The sequence below is a fragment of the Myotis myotis genome, unplaced genomic scaffold, assembly GCF_014108235.1.
Source record: "Myotis myotis isolate mMyoMyo1 unplaced genomic scaffold, mMyoMyo1.p scaffold_m19_p_45, whole genome shotgun sequence".
In the NCBI taxonomy this organism is placed as follows: Eukaryota; Metazoa; Chordata; class Mammalia; order Chiroptera; family Vespertilionidae; genus Myotis; species Myotis myotis.
In genome coordinates, this window is record NW_023416352.1 from 1,092,782 (window position 1) to 1,113,683 (window position 20,902).

The 20,902-nt window shown below is 52.8% G+C and overlaps 1 protein-coding gene across 1 annotated transcript; it reads right to left on the minus strand.

Annotated features, from left to right (window-relative positions):
* Positions 1-434: 434 nt before the first annotated feature.
* On the minus strand, positions 435-11,074 carry DHDH (dihydrodiol dehydrogenase). Its single transcript, XM_036307232.1, has 7 exons — positions 10,924-11,074; positions 10,402-10,513; positions 9,088-9,251; positions 5,062-5,314; positions 2,080-2,204; positions 935-1,088; positions 435-688 (listed from the first exon to the last, which is right to left on the minus strand). The coding sequence occupies exons 1-7, from the start codon at positions 11,011-11,013 to the stop codon at positions 579-581; spliced, it is 1,008 nt and encodes a 335-aa protein (XP_036163125.1). The 5' UTR covers positions 11,014-11,074; the 3' UTR covers positions 435-578.
* Between the last annotated feature and the right edge of the window lie 9,828 nt (positions 11,075-20,902).

Here is a 20,902-nt window from a genome sequence, read left to right on the forward strand (position 1 = left end):
ACAATATGTAATTATATCTGTGTTTTCCGATGATCTTAGGCGACCCCTGTGAAAGGGTCGTTCGCCCCCCAAAGGGGTCGTGACCCGCAGGTTGAGAACCGCTGCTCTAGTCACTCTTTTCTTTTCCATTTATTATTATTATTTTTTTTTTTTTGCATTTCTAACTTTTTTAAAACATTTTTTTAATATATTTTATTGATTTTTCACAGACAGGAAGGGAGAGAGATAGAGAGTTAGAAACATCGATGAGAGAGAAACATCCATCAGCTGCCTCCTGCACACCCCCCACTGGGGATGTGCCCACAACCCAGGCACATGCCCTTGACCGGAATCGAACCTGGGACCTCGATGCTCCATCCACTGAGCCACACCGGTCAGGGCTTTACATTTCTTTATTCAGTCATTACATTTGTGTCCTTATCCCCACATTCCCCCACCCCCCCACTCAGGCCCTCACCCCCTGCTGTCTGTGTCCATTTCTAGTCGCTCTCTTAAGGGTGGGCTCGCTCCAGCTCCCACCCAACCATCACCACCAGCCTCTCGGTGGAAACCATGTCTTTGTTCACTGAGGGCTGACATCAGCGTCCGTCTTGGGGGAAGGTGACGCCAATAGCCTTCCTCACCTCCTCCAGGATGTCGGCCAGGAGCTCGCTCTCCGCCAGGGGAACCACAGGGCTCTCCTTCAGGCCTGGGGGAGAGCGCAGTTAGAAACCCCTCCTCCTCACGCCCCCCAAGACCAGAAAGAACTACAATTCCCAGAATCCCACGGGGCACCGTCATGCATGGTTCAGGCACAAGATGCCCCAGGGGCCCCTGGGAGACGTAGTTCTAAACCGCTGCTCGAGTACTGAGGGGTGGGGAGGGTCCCTCCTCCCTTGCCGGGCGTGCCCTCCCACCCCCCACCCCTCCACCCCACAGCCTTGCACATCCTTACCCTTCCGCAGGCACTCCCGGACGTGCCTGGCCTCATAAGTCATGCCCGCTCCGTTTGTAAAATGGAACTCCTTGCCTGGGGCTGGGGGCAGCGGGAACTCCTTGCGCTCCCCCTTTACCACCAGTTCTGTTGGACACCAGCAGGGGTCTAGGATCTGGGGCGAGAAAACAGGTGGCCTTACTGCCCTCACCAACAGGGCGGCGGGGGCTCCTGCCTGCTGATGCGGGGCTTCCCTCCCTCACCTGGTGGTCAAGGGCTGGCTGCCCCCGTGCATCCGCAGGGAGGTTGGAGCCCCCAGACCTGGTTGCTGGGAGTGTGTGTCTCACCTCACTGGAAGCCTGCATGTCCCTGTCCCCAGGGCCAGTTCCCTCTCGAAAGGGATGCTGGAGCCTGGAGATGCTTATCGTCCCATCTCCACTTTGACACCATCCAGCACCTTCCTATCCACCGGAGACTTCCTATTGGCTCCAGAGCCCTGGGGGCCTAGCTTTTGCTTTTTTTTTTAATTGATTTTTTACAGAGAGGAAGGGAGAGGGATAGAGAGTTAGAAACATCGATGAGAGAGACACATCGATCAGCTGCCTCCTGCACACCCCCCACTGGGGATGTGCCCGCAACCAAGACATATGCCCTTGACCGGAATCGAACCTGTGACCCTTCAGTCTGCAGGCCGACGCTCTATCCACTGAGCCAAACCGGTCAGGGCCCTGGGGGGCCTCGCTTATTCCCAGACCCAACTCTAGGCCGAAACGGAAAAGCAGAGATGCAGCTGGGGCAAGGTCCAAATTCTTCTGCTAAGAATAGGATTTCTTTCCAGCAACTTGGCCAGGGGCAGCGCACGGAAGCCGCTCTGTGGTAACCCCTGGATCCTGTCCTGGGAGCAGTTCCAAAGGTCACCACTGCCCTCTAGGCAGGGCTGATAAGAGCTGGTTTCTTATCAGGAGGAGGGTTTTTAACAGGCCCACAGCTTCACCTCAGGAAGGAGCCCGAGGTCCAGACCCCATCATCACACGGCCTGCTGGTTGAGGGTGGGTTTCTTAGCAGCGGCGGGAAAAGACTGGTTCAGCCCACATCCAGCTCCAACAGCCTCAGATGGCCCAGTCCTGTGCTAAGGGCCCGTCCCGGCTCGGCTGGCAGCGCCTCACCTGGGCCATGCCCTTGGTGCCGCTCACGTAGGCCGTGTTGGAGAGCTGGGCGGTGATGCTGCAGGTGAAGCTGCCGTGGACGCCCCCTGGGTACTGCAGCAGCACAGTCACCGTGTCGTCCACACCTGGGGAGAGGCACGGGTCAGGGGCAGGCCTGGCCGCAAAGCCCGCCTGAGCCACCTGGGGCAGGCGGGCTCGTCTCTAATGCGGCAGCGATGAAAAAGTTATGCTGAGATTTGGGGGCTGGCGTGGACGACCCCGGGGAGGAACCCCGAAAACAGTCATGGTGAGGGAATGGAGCCGCACCCAAAAGGCCACGTGCGGTAGGACTCCATTTGTGTGGAATGTCCAATATCTGGCAAACCCATAGAGCCAGAACGTAGGTTAGTGGTTGCTTAGGGCTCAGCGGTGTGGGAGAATTGGGTTATTTATTGTTTTGTGTTTTAGTAATAAAAATACTCTAAAATTGGTTCTAGTGATAAGTGCATAACACGGTGAATACACTAAAGCCGTGGGGTGATCCTCTCTCTCTCTCTCTCTCTCTCTCTCTCTCTCTCTATATATATATATATATATATATATTGACTTCAAGGAGGAAGGGAGAGGGAGAGAGAGATAGAATGCAATCTGGGCATGTGCCTTGACCAGGAATGGAACCATGACCTTCTGCTCCACAGGTTGATGCTCAACCACTGAGCCACCCCAGCTGGGCTGCAATGATACACTTTAAATGAATAAATTGTATGGTATGTGAATTCTTTCAGTGAGCCGTTACCAAAACACATAAACAAATAAATGCTAAAAAAAAAAAAAAAAAATCAAAGAGACTTTGCCTCTCTGAACTTTAGTTTCTTCCTCATACATACTTGTTGCAGAGGCGTGTGAGAATCCATTTCCTCGTCTCTAAAATGCATAAAGCACCGAGTCTATTTAGGTCAGAATAAGAGAGCGGAGAGCATTAGTGAAAAGTTAAACAGCCCAGCCAGCACGGCTCAGTTGGTTGAGTGCTGTCCCATTCACCGAGAGGTAGCAGGTCCCATTCCCAGTCAGGGCACGTGCCTGGGGTTGTGGGCTCCACCCGCAGTAGCGGGCATGGGAGAGGCAGCTGATCAGTGTTTCTCTCCCTCTCCCTTCCTCTCTCTCTAAAATAAATGAAAACACTTTTTTAAATGCTTCAAAAAAATTAAACACAGTAAAGTACCAGCCTGGTTCTGGGACCCATCGGACACGCAATGGCTGGAAGAACCTACTGAGCCAGTTCTCTTTGGACTTGGACAGGCCCAAGTTCTAAAACTGGATCTGCTGTGTGAGCTTAGACAAGTCACTTCCTGTCTCTAAACCTCAGTTTGCTCATCTGTAAAATGGGACAACTGTCATATATTTACCTCAGGGAGATCATCCTATATAATAAAAGGTTAATATGCAAATTGTCCCCTCGGGAGTTCGATCCACTGGGAGTTCGTCTGCTCGCTATGACATGTGCTGACTACCAGGGGGTGGCTCGGAAGGAAGGAAGGAAGGAAGGAAGGAAGGAAGGAAGGAAGGAAGGCCCCGGCTGGCAGCTGGAAGGCCCTGATCAGCCTGATCATTGGCCCAGCCTAGGGACACCCCACCCCATAATAAAGAGACAATTTCCAGAGGATGAGGCCCAGAAATCAGGATTTTAAAAAGATTCCCAGGTGATTCTAATGTGCAGCCAAGGTTGAGAACCACTGACCTCCTAGCCTAGACCAGTGGTCGGCAAACTGCAGCTGGGCAAACCGCGGCTTGTGAGCCACACCCGGCTCTTTGGCCCATTGAGTGTGGCTCTTCCACAAAATACCGACTTCTGCTCATGGGCCATGAAGTTTCAATCGCTCTGCACGTGCGTGCCCGCACGTGGTATTTTGTGGAAGAGCCACACTCAAGGGGCCAAAGAGCCGCATGTGGCTCTCGAGCCGCAGTTTGCCGACCACTGGCTAGAGACCATCCAGCTCCAGTGGCACAGCTGCTGGTGGCCGCTGCATGACTAAGACCAGCAGAAGAACCACTCCAGCTGAGCCCAGCCCAATGGCCACCCACAGAATCACAAGTGAATAAATGATTGTTATCTGAGGTCACTACATTTTGGGGTAGTTTGTTATGCAGCAGAGGCTAACTGAGACAACTTAAAAAATAATAATCCTTAGTATTTATGTACTGCTTAATTTGCCTCAACAGTTACTTCATTAACTTTTTATAACAACCCTATTACTGAAATTTTACCAGTAAGTTGTGGAGAGCGGCTACAGCGTTTGGACAGGTTCAAGCCTCAGACTGATGAGAGGGCACGGTCCTCTTGTGGCAACGCCACATACAAGTCCCAGCTTGGAGGGCAAAGCCCTCCCAGCACAATTATAGCCAAAGGCTATGGTTGCAAGCTTGACCTTATGGTCCGACCCTGTGGTCCCAGGTTGCTGAGGGCTGTGGGCTGTGGGAGGTGCAGCAGGTGCTGCCAAAACAAAGCTTGATAGAGTTCTCAGGTGCATGTAATTAAGTAGATTTGAAACTCAAGAACGTTGTAAACACCTTGACCACTCCCTTGTTTTGCTCTGACTATAAAATAAAGACTCGGCTTACAGGCTGTGTCACTGTTTCCTCATCCAGGCGCAGTGGTCCACCTGGCCCCAGCTGTATTCTCTTGTCTGTTTTCTTTAATTCTTCACCGCCCCCCACCTCCCCCACCCCCACCCCCAGCCCTCCTCAGGTTCACCACTGGCCGAGCTGGACGTGGTTCAGTAAGTAACTAATTAAGACTCAGAGAGATGGAGTGCCTTGACTAAGATCACACAGCAAAATCCCAATACAGAGCCCTGACCATACTTGATCATTTAACTTCTCGCAGGAAATTTCTTCAGCAGCCTCGCCTGGTGTTCATGGGCTCGGAGACTTATTCCCAGGTCCGTGCACCCAGGAAGAGTGGATCACTCTGATCACCGCCACACAGTCCAGAACAGACCATACCTGTCTCATGGCGCCTTCCCATGGCTGAAATCTTCTCCGGCTTCTGCCCACCAAAGACCATGGAGATGAACTGGATACAGTAGATACCAATGTCCAGCAGGCCACCGCCAGCCTGGGCCCAGTCCACGGCCCGCGGTACGTGAGTGAGGTCTTTCCCAAATTCTGCCCGAGCCACGCGAAGGTCCCCCAGAGTGCCCTGGGCCAGAGTGGCCCTCAGAGCCTCTACGGCAGGAAAGAAGCGGGTCCAGATGGCCTGAAGCCCACAGAGGGGGGGGGAGAAAGCAGGGTGGGAAAGGGGAGGAGAGGGGTCAGGAGTCAACCAACCAGTTCTCCCATCTGGGGTTCAATCTTCTTTATTATTATTATTTAAATTCTTTATTGTTTAAAGTATTACATATGTCTCCTTTCCCCCTCCATGGGGTTCAATCTTGAAGGGGTACCCACTGTGACCCAGTCTCCAATCTAGACCCTCCCCTTCCTTCCACAGCCCATCAGTCCCCAAGTTGTGTCCTGCCCGACTCTGTCCTCTCCCCTGCTCTTGACACCCAGGTCCCCAACTCCAGCCTTGTCCTTTCTTTCTTTAAAAATATATTTTATTGATTTTTTACAGAGAGGAAGGGAGAGGGATAGAGAGTTAGAAACATCAATGAAAGAGAAGCATCGATCAGCTGCCTCCTGCACGCCCCCTACTGGGGATGTGCCTGCAAACAAGGTACATGCCCTTGACCGGAATCGAACCTGGGACCTTTCAGTCCGCAGGCTGATGCTCTATCCACTGAGCCAAACCGGTCAGGGCCAGCCTTGCCCTGTCTAATCTGTATCATTACCCCAGTCTCCCGATGTTATGGGCTGAATTCTGTCCCCACCAAATTCATGCGGCGGTCCTAACCCCCCAGTGCCGCCCAATATGAGTGTATTCGGTGGTAGGGTTTTTAAAGAGGTAATTATAAAGAGCCAATTGCTGAAGCCGGTTTGGCTCAGTGGATAGAGCGTCGGCCTGGGGACTGGAGGGTCCCGGGTTCGATTCTGGTCAAGGGCATGTGCCCGGGTTGCGGGCACATCCCCGGTAGGGGATGTGCAGGAGGCAGCTGATCGATGTTTCTAACTCTCTATCTCTCTCCTTTCCTCTCTGTAGAAGATCAATAAACTATATTTAAAAAAATAAAAAAATAAAGAGCCAATTAAGTTACGATGAGGTCTTGAGGGTGGGCCCGGATCCAGTAGGACTAGTGTCCTTATAAGAAGAGATGAGGCCCTTGCTGGTTTGGGTCAGTGGATAGAGCATTGGACTGAAGGGTTCGATTCCGGTCAAGGGCACATGCCCTGGTTGCGGGCTCGATCCCCAGTAGGGGGCGTGCAGGAGGCAGCCGATCAATGATTCTCTCTCATCATTGATGTTTCTATCTCTCTCTCCCTTTCCCTTCCTCTCTGAAATGAATACAACTATATTTTTTTTAAAAAAGAGAGAGAGAGAGAGAGATGAGGATACACACATGCACAGAGGCAAGACCGTGTGAAGACAAAGGGAGAAGATGGCCATCTACAAGCTAAGGAGAGAGGCCTCAGGAGAAGCCAGCCCTGCTGACACCTTGATCTCAGACTTCCAGCCTCCAGATGTGTGCGAGGCTACAGTATCTCTGCTGTTTAAGCCACCCAGTCTGGCCTTTGTGATGGCAGCTCTAGCGAACCTCACTCCCCGCCTCCCCCCTGCAGTCCGTGTCCCACATGGCCCCACAGGGGTCTTCGCTTCTCCTGGAGCTGATCCAGCCTCCCCACTACCCGGCCCCCCTCTCTAGGGTTCCCCATCGCCAGATTTCAGCTCCCATTTGCCGGCTGTGTGTGTTCTGGACAAGACGCTGTGCACAGCTTTTACATCATGAATCCCCCCGACGTCCCTGCCAGGTAGCTGTCCTCATGTCCATTCCACGCGTGAGAAAACTGAAGCTCCGCTGAGTCATATTTCTTGCCCAAGGTCACAGAGCTAGGAACTGGGAAACTGGAGTCCAGAATCGTCTGACTCGAACGCCAGGAATGCTGACTAATCCAGGATCAAGTTCATACTAAATACACGAAATCTCCCCATGCTGGTTTTCTTTAAATCTTGCTTCCGCTTCCCCCATCTGGCCTTGTTACCTGTGCAACTGACTTTCCCTGGAAGGCTCAGGCCAGTCCCTCCCTGTAGGAAAAGCTCCTTGACCAACCCCCAGACTGGGCTCTCTGTCGACTGCCCGCCCAGTGCTAGGTCCACAAAAGTCCACGCAGCTGGGCATTGGGCTTGCCCATTTCCGGGACCACAGCAGACCTTGAACTCCTTGAAAACTGAACCTGCGTCTTATCCCTTATGAGTTCCCGGGTCCTAGGGTTGGATGTGGCACACATTAGGGGCCAATAAAAAAAACAACGAGGCAGCAATAAACTCACAGAATGTTGGCGCTGGCAGGCACATTGCACACCAGAGGCCCTGAGTCACCCTGATAAATGCTGGCCGCTGCTCGGGCATACGGACCGTGACGGACGGGGAGGCTCCGCAGCGGCAGGCGTATGCCGGCTCCGCAGGGCGTGGGGAAGTGAGAGGCAGCTGTTGCTACTACTGTCAGAACCTACAAGGCACGAAAGCCCGAACAGCCCGGCCGCCGTGGCTCCGTGGTGGAGCGTCAACCTATGACCCAGGAGGTCACAGTTCGATTCCCGATCAGGGCACACGCCCGGGTGGCCGGCTCCATCCCCAGTGTGGGGCGTGCAGGAGGCACCTGATCAAGGATCCTCTCTCATTGTTGATGTTTCTATCTCTCTCTCGCCCTCTCCCTTCCTCTCTGAAATCAATAAAAACATATTTTAAAACATAATCAATTAAAAAAACACACACCATAATATTCCTTAACACTAAAATAGCTTCTAGGGACCACGAGGTGGCCATCTTTTTTTTTTTTTTTTTAAATATATTTTATTGATTTTTTTACAGAGAGGAAGGGAGAGGGATAGAGAGTCAGAAACATCGATGAGAGAGAAACATCGATCAGCTGCCTCCTGCACATCTCCCACTGGAGATGTGTCCGCAACCCAGGTACATGCCCTTGACCGGAATCGAACCCGGGACCTTTCAGTCCGCAGGCCGACGCTCTATCCACTGAGCCAAACCGTCTTCGGCAAGGTGGCCATCTTAACTCTGGCGCTGCGCAGGCCCTGTGGCAGCCACTAGAACAGCCGTGGGCAAACTACGGCCCTCGGGCCGGATCCGGCCCGTTTGAAATGAATAAAACTAAAAAAAAAAAAAAGACCGTACCCTTTTATGTAATGATGTTTACTTTGAATTTATATTAGTTCACACAAACACTCCATCCATGCTTTTGTTCCGGCCCTCCGGTCCAGTTTAAGAACCCATTGTGGCCCTCGAGTCAAAAAGTTTGCCCACCCCTGGTCTAGAATCACTAGTGATCTGCAAGATGCCCGAGTCGCCTGCGTACACCCGAGCCTGATAAGGGCAAACTCTAAGAATGCCCGTGGCTGAGGGCTGTCGGAGATCCTCGGTCCCGCCACCTCCATCCCCGGAAACCCACCCAAACGGAGCCCACGGCCACCCTGTGCCACCTTCACTGCTGGCATCAGGTCTGACAAAGGGTCCTTCAGGCAGCCCTGGTCACCAGGGGCCCAAAGCCGTGCCTCCCGCCCGTGAACGGTGCTGCCTGAAATATACTTTTATTGATTTCAGAGAGGAAGGGAGGAGTGGGATAGAGAGAGAGAAACATCAATGATGAGAGGGGATCATTGATCGGCTGCCTCTTGCACGCCCCCCACTGGGGATGGAGCCTGCAACCCGGGCATGTGCCCTGACCAGGAATCGAACCGTGACCTCCTGGGTGTTAGGTCCACGCGCAACCACTGAGCCACACGGGCCGGGCCATGCTGTGGTCCCCTTAACTCGTGGTCAACCCCTACTATGTGTCCCTCCAAAAATGCCCACGGGCAACCATGGTTAGTGAAGGCAGGGAGCTGTCTGGGATGTTGAAAGAGCTGCTCCATTCTCACCTCCATGAGGAAGAGGCCTCGGGCTCGGGCCTCCGCCACCATCTCTCGCACTTCCGCGGCGTTCACGCCCATCGGCTTCTCGCACAGCACGGCCTTGCCAGCCGCCAGGCACAGCAACACGGCGGCCTTGTGCTGCGGGTGCTGGGTGCCCACGTAGGCCACCTCTAGGGTGAGAGGAAGGGGGTCAAGAGATCGCAAGCCCCGCCAAGTCCCCGAGGCTCGCCTCCAGCATCCAAGGAATCGGGGTGCCCCCCACCCCCCAACCTGGACCAAGCCCTACCGCCTTGGTCAAACCCTAGTCCCCCAGAGGAAGGAGCTAACCACTGGCACCATCACCCTCCTTTCAGATCCTTGTCGCCCACTGCAATGACATGAAATCACTGAATCCTCACAACACCAACCGGGAGATACTAGTATTTTGCCCGTTTTAGTTGTTGTTGCTGTTTTTAAATGTATTTTATTTTTTAAATATATTTTATTGATTTTTTACAGAGACAAAGGGAGAAGGATAGAGAGCTAGAGACATCGATGAGAGAGAAACATCGATCAGCTGCCTCCTGCACACCCGCTGCTGGGGATGTGCCCGCAACCAAGGTACATGCCCTTGACCAGAATCGAACCTGGGACCCTTCAGTCTGCAGGCCGATGCTCTATCCACTGAACCAAACCAGTTAGGGCTAATATATTTGTATTGATTTCAGAGAAGAAGGGACAGAGAGAGAGAAACATCAATGATGAGAATCACTGATCGGCTGCCTCCTGCACGCCCCCTGCTGGGGCTGAGCCTGCAACCTGGGCATGTGCCCTGAACCCTGACCTCCTGGTGCATAGGTCGACGCTCAACCATTGAGCCACGCTGGCCGGGCCGTTTTGCCCGTTTTAAAAATAAGGAAACTGAGCCCAGCTGGTGTGGCTCAGTGGTTGAGGGTCCACGTATGAACCCCGAGGTCACGGTTCAATTCCGGTCAAGGGCACATGCCCAGGTTGTGGGCTCGATCCCCAGTAGGGAGCGTGCAGGAGGCAGCCGATCCATGATTCTCTCTCATCACTGATGTTTCTATCTCTCCCTCTCCCTTCCTCTCTGAAATCAATAAACAGACATATTAAAAATAATAAAAATAAAAATAAGGAAACTGAGAAGGGCAAGCAGAGGAGGAAACCCCAGACCAAAGCCCTGCCTATGGGCCGTCTCCCAGCCGAGGTCCCTCCCCAAGTCCAAAGGCGGGGCCCATCCCGCGGACCTTGCACCTGCGGCGGAGCACCTGGGGGCAGCACCCCCCTTCTCCCCCCCGCCCCCCGGCGCAGGTCACTCACCCACGTCCGGGTCCTTGGCCAGCTCCTCGTAGGACCCGTAGGCCTTGGGGATGTCATGTTTCCGTGCAAACTCCTTCGCGCGGCTCAGGTCGCGCGCCGCTACGGCCACCACCTGAGACACACGTGGGAGACTCGTGCTGGGAGGGAGGTGATGGAGGAGGCCGGGGGGGCGGCAGGGGGGGACAGGAATCACACCCCAAGAAGGGGGAGCGGGGGTTTGGTCCTGGGGGGCGGGGGAGGTGACCGGAGGCTGGACACTGGGGTCCTGGGAGAGCGATCGGGGCACGCGATGGCCAAGCCCCCTGCTCGCTCCACGCCTTCTCTTCGCAGCCGCTCCGACGAGGACCCTCCCACGCCGCACGGAGCTCGCGTTTGTAAGTCAGGAGTGGAGAAAGGAGAGAGGACGGGGTCCGTTGCTTCCCTGCCTGGAGGACTCGGCAGTCCGAACCCCAACTCCTTCGGACCCGGAAGTCCCGGCCCCCGCCCGCCCGGCTCCAGGACCCCGGGGTGTGGGGGGCGCACCTGGTGCTCGGAGCGAGGCAGCGCCCGCAGCACCGTCGTGAAGTCGCTGCAGATCAAGCCGGCGGACACGATGCCCCAGCGCAGCGCCATCGCCGGAAGCCGCGGTTCCCACACCCGCGCCTTTCCCCCGCGGGAATTAAGGAGGCCCCGACGGCCCGCCCACCGGGGGGCGTGGCCCCTCTCTCCGCCCCCATCGCCCCTACGCCGCTTCTCATTGGCCATCCGGCCCGCGCGCCCCGCCCAATGCCAAGAGGACCTTTAATCCTAGCGTCCCCATTGGAAGAGCGTGCCGTTGGCTCCGCCTTGGGGGTGGGGCCAGGAACACCTCGCGGCCGCCTCTGGGCCTCTAAGAGCAGGACAAGTGCAGGGGGGGAGCTTTCTTCTCTGGTCAATTCTGATCCTTGGGGCCTGTTTCCTTTCCTACTCCCCCCACCCCGCGCCCCCCAATCTTTTGCTGAGAAAGTCGCGCACCCTTAGGCATTGTCCACAGAGAGAGGATAGCTCTAGCCGGTGTGGCTCAGTGGGTAGGACCTCAGCCCACAGACGGAAGGGTCCCGGGTTCCATTAGGGTCAAGGGCAGGAACCTCGGTTGCAGGCTCCATCCTGGCCCCAATGGGTCAGGCGCGTGCGGGAGGGAACCAATCCGTCTCTCTCTCTCTCACATCGATTTTTTTTCTCTTTCTCACCCTCCCTTCCACTCTCTCTAAAAATCAATGGTGCCCTAGCCTGCTTGGCTCAGTGGATAGAGTGTCAGCCTGCGGACTGAAGGGTCCCAGGTTCGATTCCGGCCAAGGGCACATGCCTGGGTTGCGGGCTTGATCCCCAGTAGGGGGCGTGCAAGAAGCAGCCAATCCATGATTCTCTCTCATCATTGATGTTTCTATCTCTCTCTCCCTCTCCCTTCCTCTCTGAAATCAATAAAATATATATATTTTTAAAAAACACACACACACAGAGGATAGTAATAGCAAAAGTAGTAATAATTGCTAATATTCATAGAACACCTGCTGTACCCAGGGCCCCCGGTCCAAGCCTTACTTTCCCTAATTTCTCCCCAGGGACCTGCGCACCAGCTTCTATGGCCCCCCGTTTGCAGAGGGAAGCAGACTCAGAGCGCCTCGGTCATTCTGTTCGAGGCCTCACAGCCAAGATGGGAGACCTGCAAACTGGCTGCCTCCAAAGGCCATGGTTTGAGAAGCCGGGCTGCAGAGCTTCTGAGCCCCGGAGCCAGGCCGGCATGTTCCCAAACCCTCCTCCCACTTCCTGGCTCTATTGCTTTGCAGAGCGGTTTCCCTCTGAGTCTCACTTTTCTTTTAAAAAAAAAAAAAATTTATTGATTTCAGAGAAGGAGGGAGAGGGAAAGAGAGATAGAAGCATCAATGATGAGAGAGAATCATGGATCGGCTGCCTCCTGCACGCCCCCTACTGGGGATGGAGCCCACAACCCGGGCATGTGACCTTGACTAGAATCGAACCCAGGACCTCCATGGGATGACGCTCAGTCCACTGAGCCACCACAGCTGGGCCTGAGTCTCACTTTTCTATCTTGAAAAACAGAGGTCACAAAAGAGAGCTAAGAGGATTAACAGCTCTGGGGTCTAGTAGGTAAAAGATAACAAATGATTATTCTCAATTGGCAAAGAGCTGGCCAACTTCACCCACAGCGAATTAATCCCTTTCCCTTCCCTTGTAGACATTTAATTAAGACCTGAGTTTCCCGTAGGGACTCACAGGCTCCAAGCTCACACAAACTGCTGAATAAAAATATGAATGGATTGCACTGAGTACACAATATCACTACTGGGGGGTGGGGGGAGAGGAAAAAAGAATTTTAAATTGATTTTTAGAGAGAGAGGCAGGGAGAGGGATAGAGAGATAGCAACATCGATGAGACAGGAACATCATCGATTGGCTGCCTCCTGCACGCCCCTAACTGGGGGTCAAGCCTGCAACCCGGGCATGTGTCCTGACCAGGGATCAGAGCAGTAATCTCTTGATTTCTGAATCGACATTCAACTGCTGGGCCACCGCAGCCGGGTGAAAGAAAAAAGAAAAGAATTTTTTTTTTAATATTTTATTGATTTTTTACAGAGAGGAGGGGAGAGGGATAGAGTCAGAAACATCGATAGGCTGCCTGTTGCACGCCCCCTACTGGGGATGTGCCCGCAACCAAGGTACATGCCCTTGACCAGAATCGAACCTGGGACCCTTGAGTCCGCAGGCCGAAGCTCTATCCGCTGAGCCAAACCGGTTAGGGCAAGAAAAGAATTTTTAAAAAATGGATGCCCCTGGGTATTTATTCTTCACACAAAAATCCGTGTGCAATGTTCATAGCAGCTTTATCTGTAATAGCTCAAATCTGAAATGACCTGTGTTCCTTATCAGCCACTGGATAAGCAAACTGGTACACAGACACCATGAAATACTGCTCAGCAATGAGAAGGAATGAACAATTGATACAAGCAACAACTTGAATGGACCTCAAGGGCATTATGTAGAGTGACAAAAGCCAATTTCAAAGGGTTGCATGGTGTACGAGTCCCATTGACATAACGTTCTCCAAGTGACAAAGTTAGCGACGGAGAACAGACAAGCCCCCGCTGGGTAGGGTTTGGGGGAGGGGGCGATGATTTAGGGGTGACACTGGAGTGTCTTTGTGAGAACGAACAGCTCTGTATACGGACTGTGGTCCTGGACACTCAAACCCTCACATTGGATAACATTTCTTAGAGCTCTGAGTGCTGAAGACATGAGTCAGGCCTGAAGCTGGTTACATAACAGGAATGTCAATTCCCGGCCTTCAGGACGGACCACGGTTACCTCAGATGTCACTGGGGGAAGCTGGGTGTCGGGTTCAAAGGGACACTCTGTTCTATTCTTTTGCAACTTCTTAAACACGATTTCAAATAAAAACTGACAATTTAAAATTGCTGGCAGGCCCTAGCCGGTTTGGCTCAGTGGATAGAGCGTCGGCCTGCGGACCCAAGGGTTCCAGGTTCGATTCGGTCAAGGGCAGGTATCTGAGTGGCAGGCTCCTCCCCGGCCCGGGCCCTGGTCGGGGCACCTGCAGGAGGCAACCAATCGCTGTGTTTGTCTCACATCGATATATATCTGTTTTCCCTCTCTCTTCCATTCTCCCTAAAAGTCAATGGGAAAATACCCTCGGGTGAGGGTTAAAATGCGGGTATGGCCTGGCCCAGCGATTTCCATCCGGGGCAGAGGATCTGTGCCCCTGAGAAGCGCTCGGAGCTGTGCCCGAGGAGACACGCGCAAGGACGTGGACTGCAGCGTCGGGTGTGATCATCAAAGTTGGGAACAGCCATCGGGAACGAAACAACGGCCACCAGACGGTGGCAAATGCGAACCACCGGATGCCACGGAGCGAGGAAAACGAACGCGCTAACTCCACACTGTTTACACGGGATCTCAGATCTCGCGGGTAAAAAGCACGTGCCTACCCTGGCCGGTGTGGCTCAGTGGGTTGGAGCATCGCTCTGCACAGCAAGAGGTGACCAGTTAGATTCCCAGTCAGGGCACATGCCCGGGTCAGGGCGCCGAGGAAGCAACCAGCCAATGTTTCTCCCTCTCTCTCTCTCTCTCTCTCTCAAATCACTTAAAAAAGAAAAGAAAGAAAAGCAGCCCAGCCTGGGTGGCTCAGTGGTTGAGCATCAGCCTACAAACCAGGAGGTCAGGGCACACGCCAGGGCTGCAGGCTCGATCCCCAGTGGGGGGTGTGCAGGAGGCAGCCGATCAATGATTCTCCCTCATCATTGATGTTTTTTTTCTCTCTCTCTCCCTCTCCCATCCTCTCTGAAATATATAAAAGAAAAGCAGTCAGAAGGCTTGGAAAACCTAGGCAATGTGTCCAAGAGTGTTTGCACCTTCTCCGCGCTTGTCCGTACGTCTTCCTGTCTGTGGATCTAGTCCACAAGCTCTCGTACTGGCTCGCCGAGGCCTGCCTCTGTTCTGAAGGCTTCCTGAACGTGAGCCTAGATCATCTTCACAGTGAGGCTGTGATCAGCCTCATTTCACAGATGAAGAAACTGCGGCACAGACTGGTCAAGAGTCATGCCCAGCCCTGGCTGGTGTGGCTCGGTGGATAGAGCGTCGGCCTGCAGACTGAAGGGTCCCGGGTTCGATTCCGGTCAAGGGCACATGCCTGGGGTTGCGGGCTCGGTCCAACGTGCAGGAGGCAGCCGATCAATGATTCCCTCTCATCACTGATGTTTCTCTCTCTTCCTCTCCCTTCCTCTCTGACATCAATAAAAATAGATTTTTTTTTAAAAAAAGAGTCTTGCCCAATGTCACACATTAAACAAAGGGGGGGGGGGTCCGGATTGAGACCCAGCTCGCCAGGCCCCAGAGCCCACGCACTGAACCGTGTCCTGAACCGTGGCCGCCGTGTCTGGTTTACTTCATAATTAAGTACGGAAATCACTGACCTGAGACCGGAATGCCTTGCTCAGCAGAGCCCGGCACCTTCTCTCCCTGGGAGGCAGACCACAGGATTACGCCCGGGACAGCGTGTCTGGGACCCAGGGTGAGAGGCAGGGGATGAACAGAGGGCACGGGCCCGAAGCAGGACTTAGAGGCGAAGGGTCCGCGAACGCCACCGGCCGGGGCTGCTGGCTGGCCTCAGCCGGCCGCTCTGTGGGCCTGAGTCCGAGAAACATGCCTGCTTCCGAGCCCCCTTGCTCTCTTTTCGAAACAAGCAAAGGGATGATGTTAGAAGGTACCCCGTCTGAGCTTGGACACCTATTCGTGTGAGCCAGCACATTCCAGGACCTGCTGGCAATGCCACCTAGAGGCCGGGGCGGGGGCGGGGGGTGGGGGATTGAAATCACGGTGAGAGGTTAAGGCCCTGCCCCAGACGCCGCACAGCCAGGAATTCCAGAAAGAGCCAAATGCAACACAAATATTTACCAGGGACACCGCGGAGACCAGACAGATGCTTTCTGTGTCCTCATGGCGCTAGGTCAGGCCGGCGGAGGTGATGGTGCGGGGAACAGCGACAGAGGGAACAGCATGTGCGAGGGCTCAGAGGTGGGAAAGACCCAGGGATGTTGTAGGTGTGGATAAAGGCCGGGTGGCTGACGAAAGGAGGCAGGAGTGAGGGAGGGAGATAGGAGCCGGGGCTGGGGAAGCAGGCAGGGGGGAAGGCACCACGGGCTGGGAGGGAGCCTGGGGGGTTTCCAGCCGAGCAGCAGGAGCAAAGGGGGCACCGTGAGCTTCTGGCTGTGGCGTCCATTACGGATGTGACTCATTCACTCCGTTGACAGGCTTATTCCTGACCTGGCCCTGTGCTGGGCGATGCTGGGGGCCCAGCGATGAACCTCCGCCCACTCCCTGCCCCCTCTGGTGGGGGAACAGGCACCCTATGTGGTCGGCCTTCTGATGTCCCCACCAAAGACACCCACGTTCGCCCTCACTGGTTCGGCTCAGTGGATAGAGCGTCGGCCTGAGGACTGAAGGGTCCCGGGTTCGATTCCGGTCAAGGGCATATACCTTGGTGGCGGGCTCGATCTCCAGTAGGGGGCGTGCAGGAGGCAGCTGGTTGATGTTTCTCTCTCATCAGTGTTTCTAGCTCTCTATCCCTCTCCCTTCCTCTCTGTAAAAATCATTGAAATATATATTTTTTAAAAAGATAACCACCTGCCATTCACCTGAACCTGTGCATATGGGACCTCACAAGGTAAAAGGTGAAGCAGATGTGCCCACGGAAGAGAGTCAGAGACGGGAAGGGGCTACGCTGTGACTTGGAGCTGGAGGAAGGGGCCACGAGCCAAGGGACGCAGTCCGGCTCCGACGCTGGAAAAGCCAGGAAACAGATGCCCCTCTAGAACCTTCGGAGGAAACAGAGCCCCACACATGCCTTGATTTTCATTAATCAAGACCCATTGTATACTTCTGACACCCGGGACTGTAAGATCACAAATTTGTGTTTTAAGCTATTAAGTTTGTGGTACTTTGTCGTAGTTGCACGGGGAAACGAACACATAGCTCTGGGCCACCGCAATCCTGGGTGAGGTGTGCCAGGATGGTGGGGACCGTGGGCAGCGTAGGGGCCGGGGAGGGGTCCTTCTAGCCCAGCCTGGACGCCAGGGAAGGCCGGGGAGATTGGGACATGATCAATCTGCATCTTGAAAGACTTTGATGGAACTTTCCCAGGCCTGCGAGAGAATGCCTTCCAGACAGAGGAAACAACCCAGGCAAGAGAAAGCTGGGACTATTCAGAAGGGAGAAGCCCTGGCCGGGTACCGCATTGGTTAGAGCACTGTCCCCACACACCAAGGTTGTGGGTTCTCTCCCTGGTCAGGGCACATTCAAGAATCAACCAGTGGCCCTGCTGGTGTGGCTCAGTGGTTGAGTGTTGACCCAGGCACCAAGAGGTCACCAATTTGATTCTCAGTCGGGGCAGATGCCCAGGTTGTGGGCTCGGTCCCCATTAGGGGGCCCGCAGGAGGCAGCAGATTGATGTTGATGTTTCTCTCTCATTGATGTTTCCGTCATTCCATTTCCCTTTCTCTCTTTCTAAAATCAATAAAAACACATTAAAAAATAAAATCAACCAATGAGCCCAGCCAGCAGGGCTCAGTGGTTGAATGTCGACCTATGAACCAGGAGGTCATGGTTCAATTCTCAGTCAGGGCACATGCCTAGGTTGTGGGCTCGATCCCCAGTGTGGGGCGTGCAGGAGGCAGCCAATCCATGATTCTCTCTCATCATTGATGTTTCTATCTTTCTCCCTCTCCCTTCCTCTCGGAAATCAATAAAAATATATATATTTTAAAAATCAACCAATGAATGCATAAATAAATGGACCAACAAATCAATGTGTTTTCTCTCTCTCAAATCAATCAATAAATTTTAAATTTTAAAATCTTTTTTTATATTTTTATTGACTTCAGAGAGGAAGGGAGAGGGAGAGAGAGATAGAAACATCAATGATGAGGATCATCAATCCGCTGCCTCCTGCACGCTCCCCACTGGGGATCGAGCCCACAACCCCTGGCATGTGCCCTTGACTGGAATCGAATCCGGGACCCTCCAGTCCGCAGGCTGACGCTCTATCCACTGAATCAAACTAGCTAGAGCTTTTTTTTATATATATATTTTATTGATTTTTTACAGAGAGGAAGGGAGAGGGATAGAGAGTTAGAAACTTCGATGAGAGAGAAATATCGATCAGCTGCCTCCTGCACACTCCCTACTGGGGATGTGCCCGCAACCAAGGTACATGCCCTTGACCGGAATCGAACCTGGGACCCTTGATTCCACAGGCTGACGCTCTATCCACTGAGCCAAACCGGTTAGGGCTAGAGCTTTTTTTAAACCAGAGAGAAGAGAGAGAGAGAGAGAGAGAGAGCCTGGAGCCCAGGGTGGGAGGGGGGGACACATGAGAGATGAACCTAGAGAAGTTGGCTGGGCCAGTTGTGAAGGGTCAAGAGCTCGCCCTGCAGGTGGTGGGGTGTGAAGGAGCGGGGAGAGGAGGTGAGGAGTAGGGTTGTATTCAAGTGTAGAAAAAACACCTGTGAAATTAAAGGTCACGCAGAAACTGTTGACCATGCAAGGCGAGGATGGAACGCGTGCCAGGAAAAGTTCACAGGTATTCATGAACTCGTTTGCTCCCCAGGACTGTGGAACGTAGATTCAGGGCCAACAACAACACTGGGTGAGATTCAGAGTGTGGGTTGTGGGCCCAGCCTGTCAGGGTTCAAATCCCAGCTCTGTCACTTACTGTCTGTGGGACTGCAGGCTTCTCTTATTTGCCTCATCTGTACAATGGGAGCGATGATGATAATGACCCCACAGGGGTTTTGTGAGGATGAAATGAGTTGTTATTTATAATATACTAGAGGCCTGTTGCACGAAGAGATTCATGCAATAGGCCTTCCCTTCCCCTGGCTGCTGGCACCGGTTTTCCTCCGGCCCCCGGGACCCAGATCTTCGCTCTGGCTGGAGCCGCCTTCAGCGCCTTCACTGCTCAGCTTAGCACCTATGTAGGCAAATTAATCACCATCTTTGTTGGCGGTTAATTTGCATATCTCGCTGATTAGCCAATGGGAGGCATAGCGAAGGTATGGTCAATTACCCTGTTTGTATATTATTAGATTAGAAGATAGCATGCCACATTCTAAGTGCTATAGAACTGTTAGCTATTATGTGTTAGTGTGTATTAGTTTCCCATTGCTGCTGTAAGAAATTACCACTGTCAGTAGTAGTGATATTAATACTATGAATATCAGTAGTATTAATACTATGAGTATTACTATTAATACTCACGGCCCAGAGCTCTGTCTATGAAAAGGAGAGGAGACACATAGGGGAGAGTTTAGAGTCTTTTGGTGAATAGAATGAATGAGGGCTCAAAGGAGGGAGGTGGTAGGGCAGTGATGGCGAACCTATGACACGCGAACTCATTTTTTTGGTTGATGTTTCTTTGTTAAATGGCATTTAAATATATAAAATAAATATCAAAAATATAAGTCTTTGTTTTACTATGGTTGCAAATATCAAAAAATTTCTATATGTGACACGGCACCAGAGTTAAGTTAGGGTTTTTCAAAATGCTGACACGCCGAGCTCAAAAGGTTCGCCCTCACTGTGGTAGGGACTGAGAGCCAGAGAGAGAAGGAGAAAGACTGTGTTAGTTTCCTACAGCTGCTGTAACAAATTACCACAAATTTCATCGCTTAAAACAACAAAAATGTTTTCTTTTACACTTTTGGACATCAAAAGTCCAAAATGGGTATCACTGGGCGAAAATCAAAGCGTTTCGCTCTCACAGTGATGTTTCCTTCTCTCTCTCCCTCTCCCTTCCTCTCTCTAAAAAATCAATAAAAAAAGCCTTAACTGGTTTGGCTCAGTGGATAGAGCGTCGGCCTGCGGACTGAAGGGTCCCAGGTTCGATTCCGGTCAAGGGCATGTACCTGGGTTGCGGGCACATCCCCAGGAGGGGGTGTGCAGGAGGCGGCTGATCGATGTTTCTCTCCCATCGATGTTTCTAGCTCTCTATCCCTCTCCCTTCCTCTCTGTAAAAAATCAATGATATATTTTTTTTAAAAAATCAGAAACACATGGTAAATACAAAGTACAGAGACCCAGAGTAGCAGAGCTGGAATTCCAGAAAACACAAGGTCCCAATTCCTAGCTCCTTATTTTTGTGTCTACCCTGTGACTCCCAAATCCTCTCTCCTTTAGCTCCAAGCCCTGTCTACAGCTCCAGCTCCAGCTCCTAGGGGACAGGACATTTCAAAGAGAGTAATCATTAAAATATATATATATTTTAGCCCTGGCTGGTTAGGCTCAGTGGATAGAGCGTTGGCCTGTGGACTGAAGGGTCCTGGGTTCGATTCCAGTCAAGGGCACATGCCCGGGTTGTGGGCTCAGTTCCCAGTAGGGGACGTGCAGGAGGCAGCCGATTGATGGTTCTTTCTCATCATTGATGTTTCTACCTCTCTCTCTCTCTCTCCCTCTCCCTTCCTCTCTGAAATCAATAAAATATATAGAAAAAATTTAAAAATAAAGAAACCACGGTGTTTTGGTAGGTGTTCTCTATATTTTAAGAGAACACCTATATAATATATAAGAACATCTATATATAAAATCTGATCTATATATATATTTTTAATCCCCACTGGAGGCTATGAGGGTAGGGTTTTCATGGATTCTAGAGAGGGAGAGGGAGAGGGAGAGGGAGAGAAACATGGATGTGAGAGAGAAGCATGGGTTGGGTTGCCTCCTGTCCACACCCCAACCAGGGATCGAACCCGCAACCCTTTTGTGCACCGGATGCTCTAACCAACTGAGCCACAGCGGCCAGGGAGAGAGCCATGCTAAATCCTTTGCACACACAGATCAAAAAGGGAGTCATTTTCAGATGAACATAAAGGGTCCATGAGGTCTGATTCTGGCACTTTAAGCCTAGAATTAAAGGTGGGGCAGGAGGCGGAGATGGGTGTGGCTGCTCCAGGGCAGA

Excerpts from the sequence above, each read along its gene's own strand:
- DHDH (XM_036307232.1), bottom strand. The coding sequence starts at position 11,013 with ATGGCGCTGCGCTGGGGCATCGTGTCCGCCGGCTTGATCTGCAGCGAC. Across the intron at positions 5,315-9,087 it reads GAGGCCTCTTCCTCATGGAG|GCCATCTGGACCCGCTTCTT; the intron begins GTGAGAATGGAG and ends TGTGGGCTTCAG. Across the intron at positions 1,089-2,079 it reads GCACCAAGGGCATGGCCCAG|ATCCTAGACCCCTGCTGGTG; the intron begins GTGAGGCGCTGC and ends TTCTCGCCCCAG.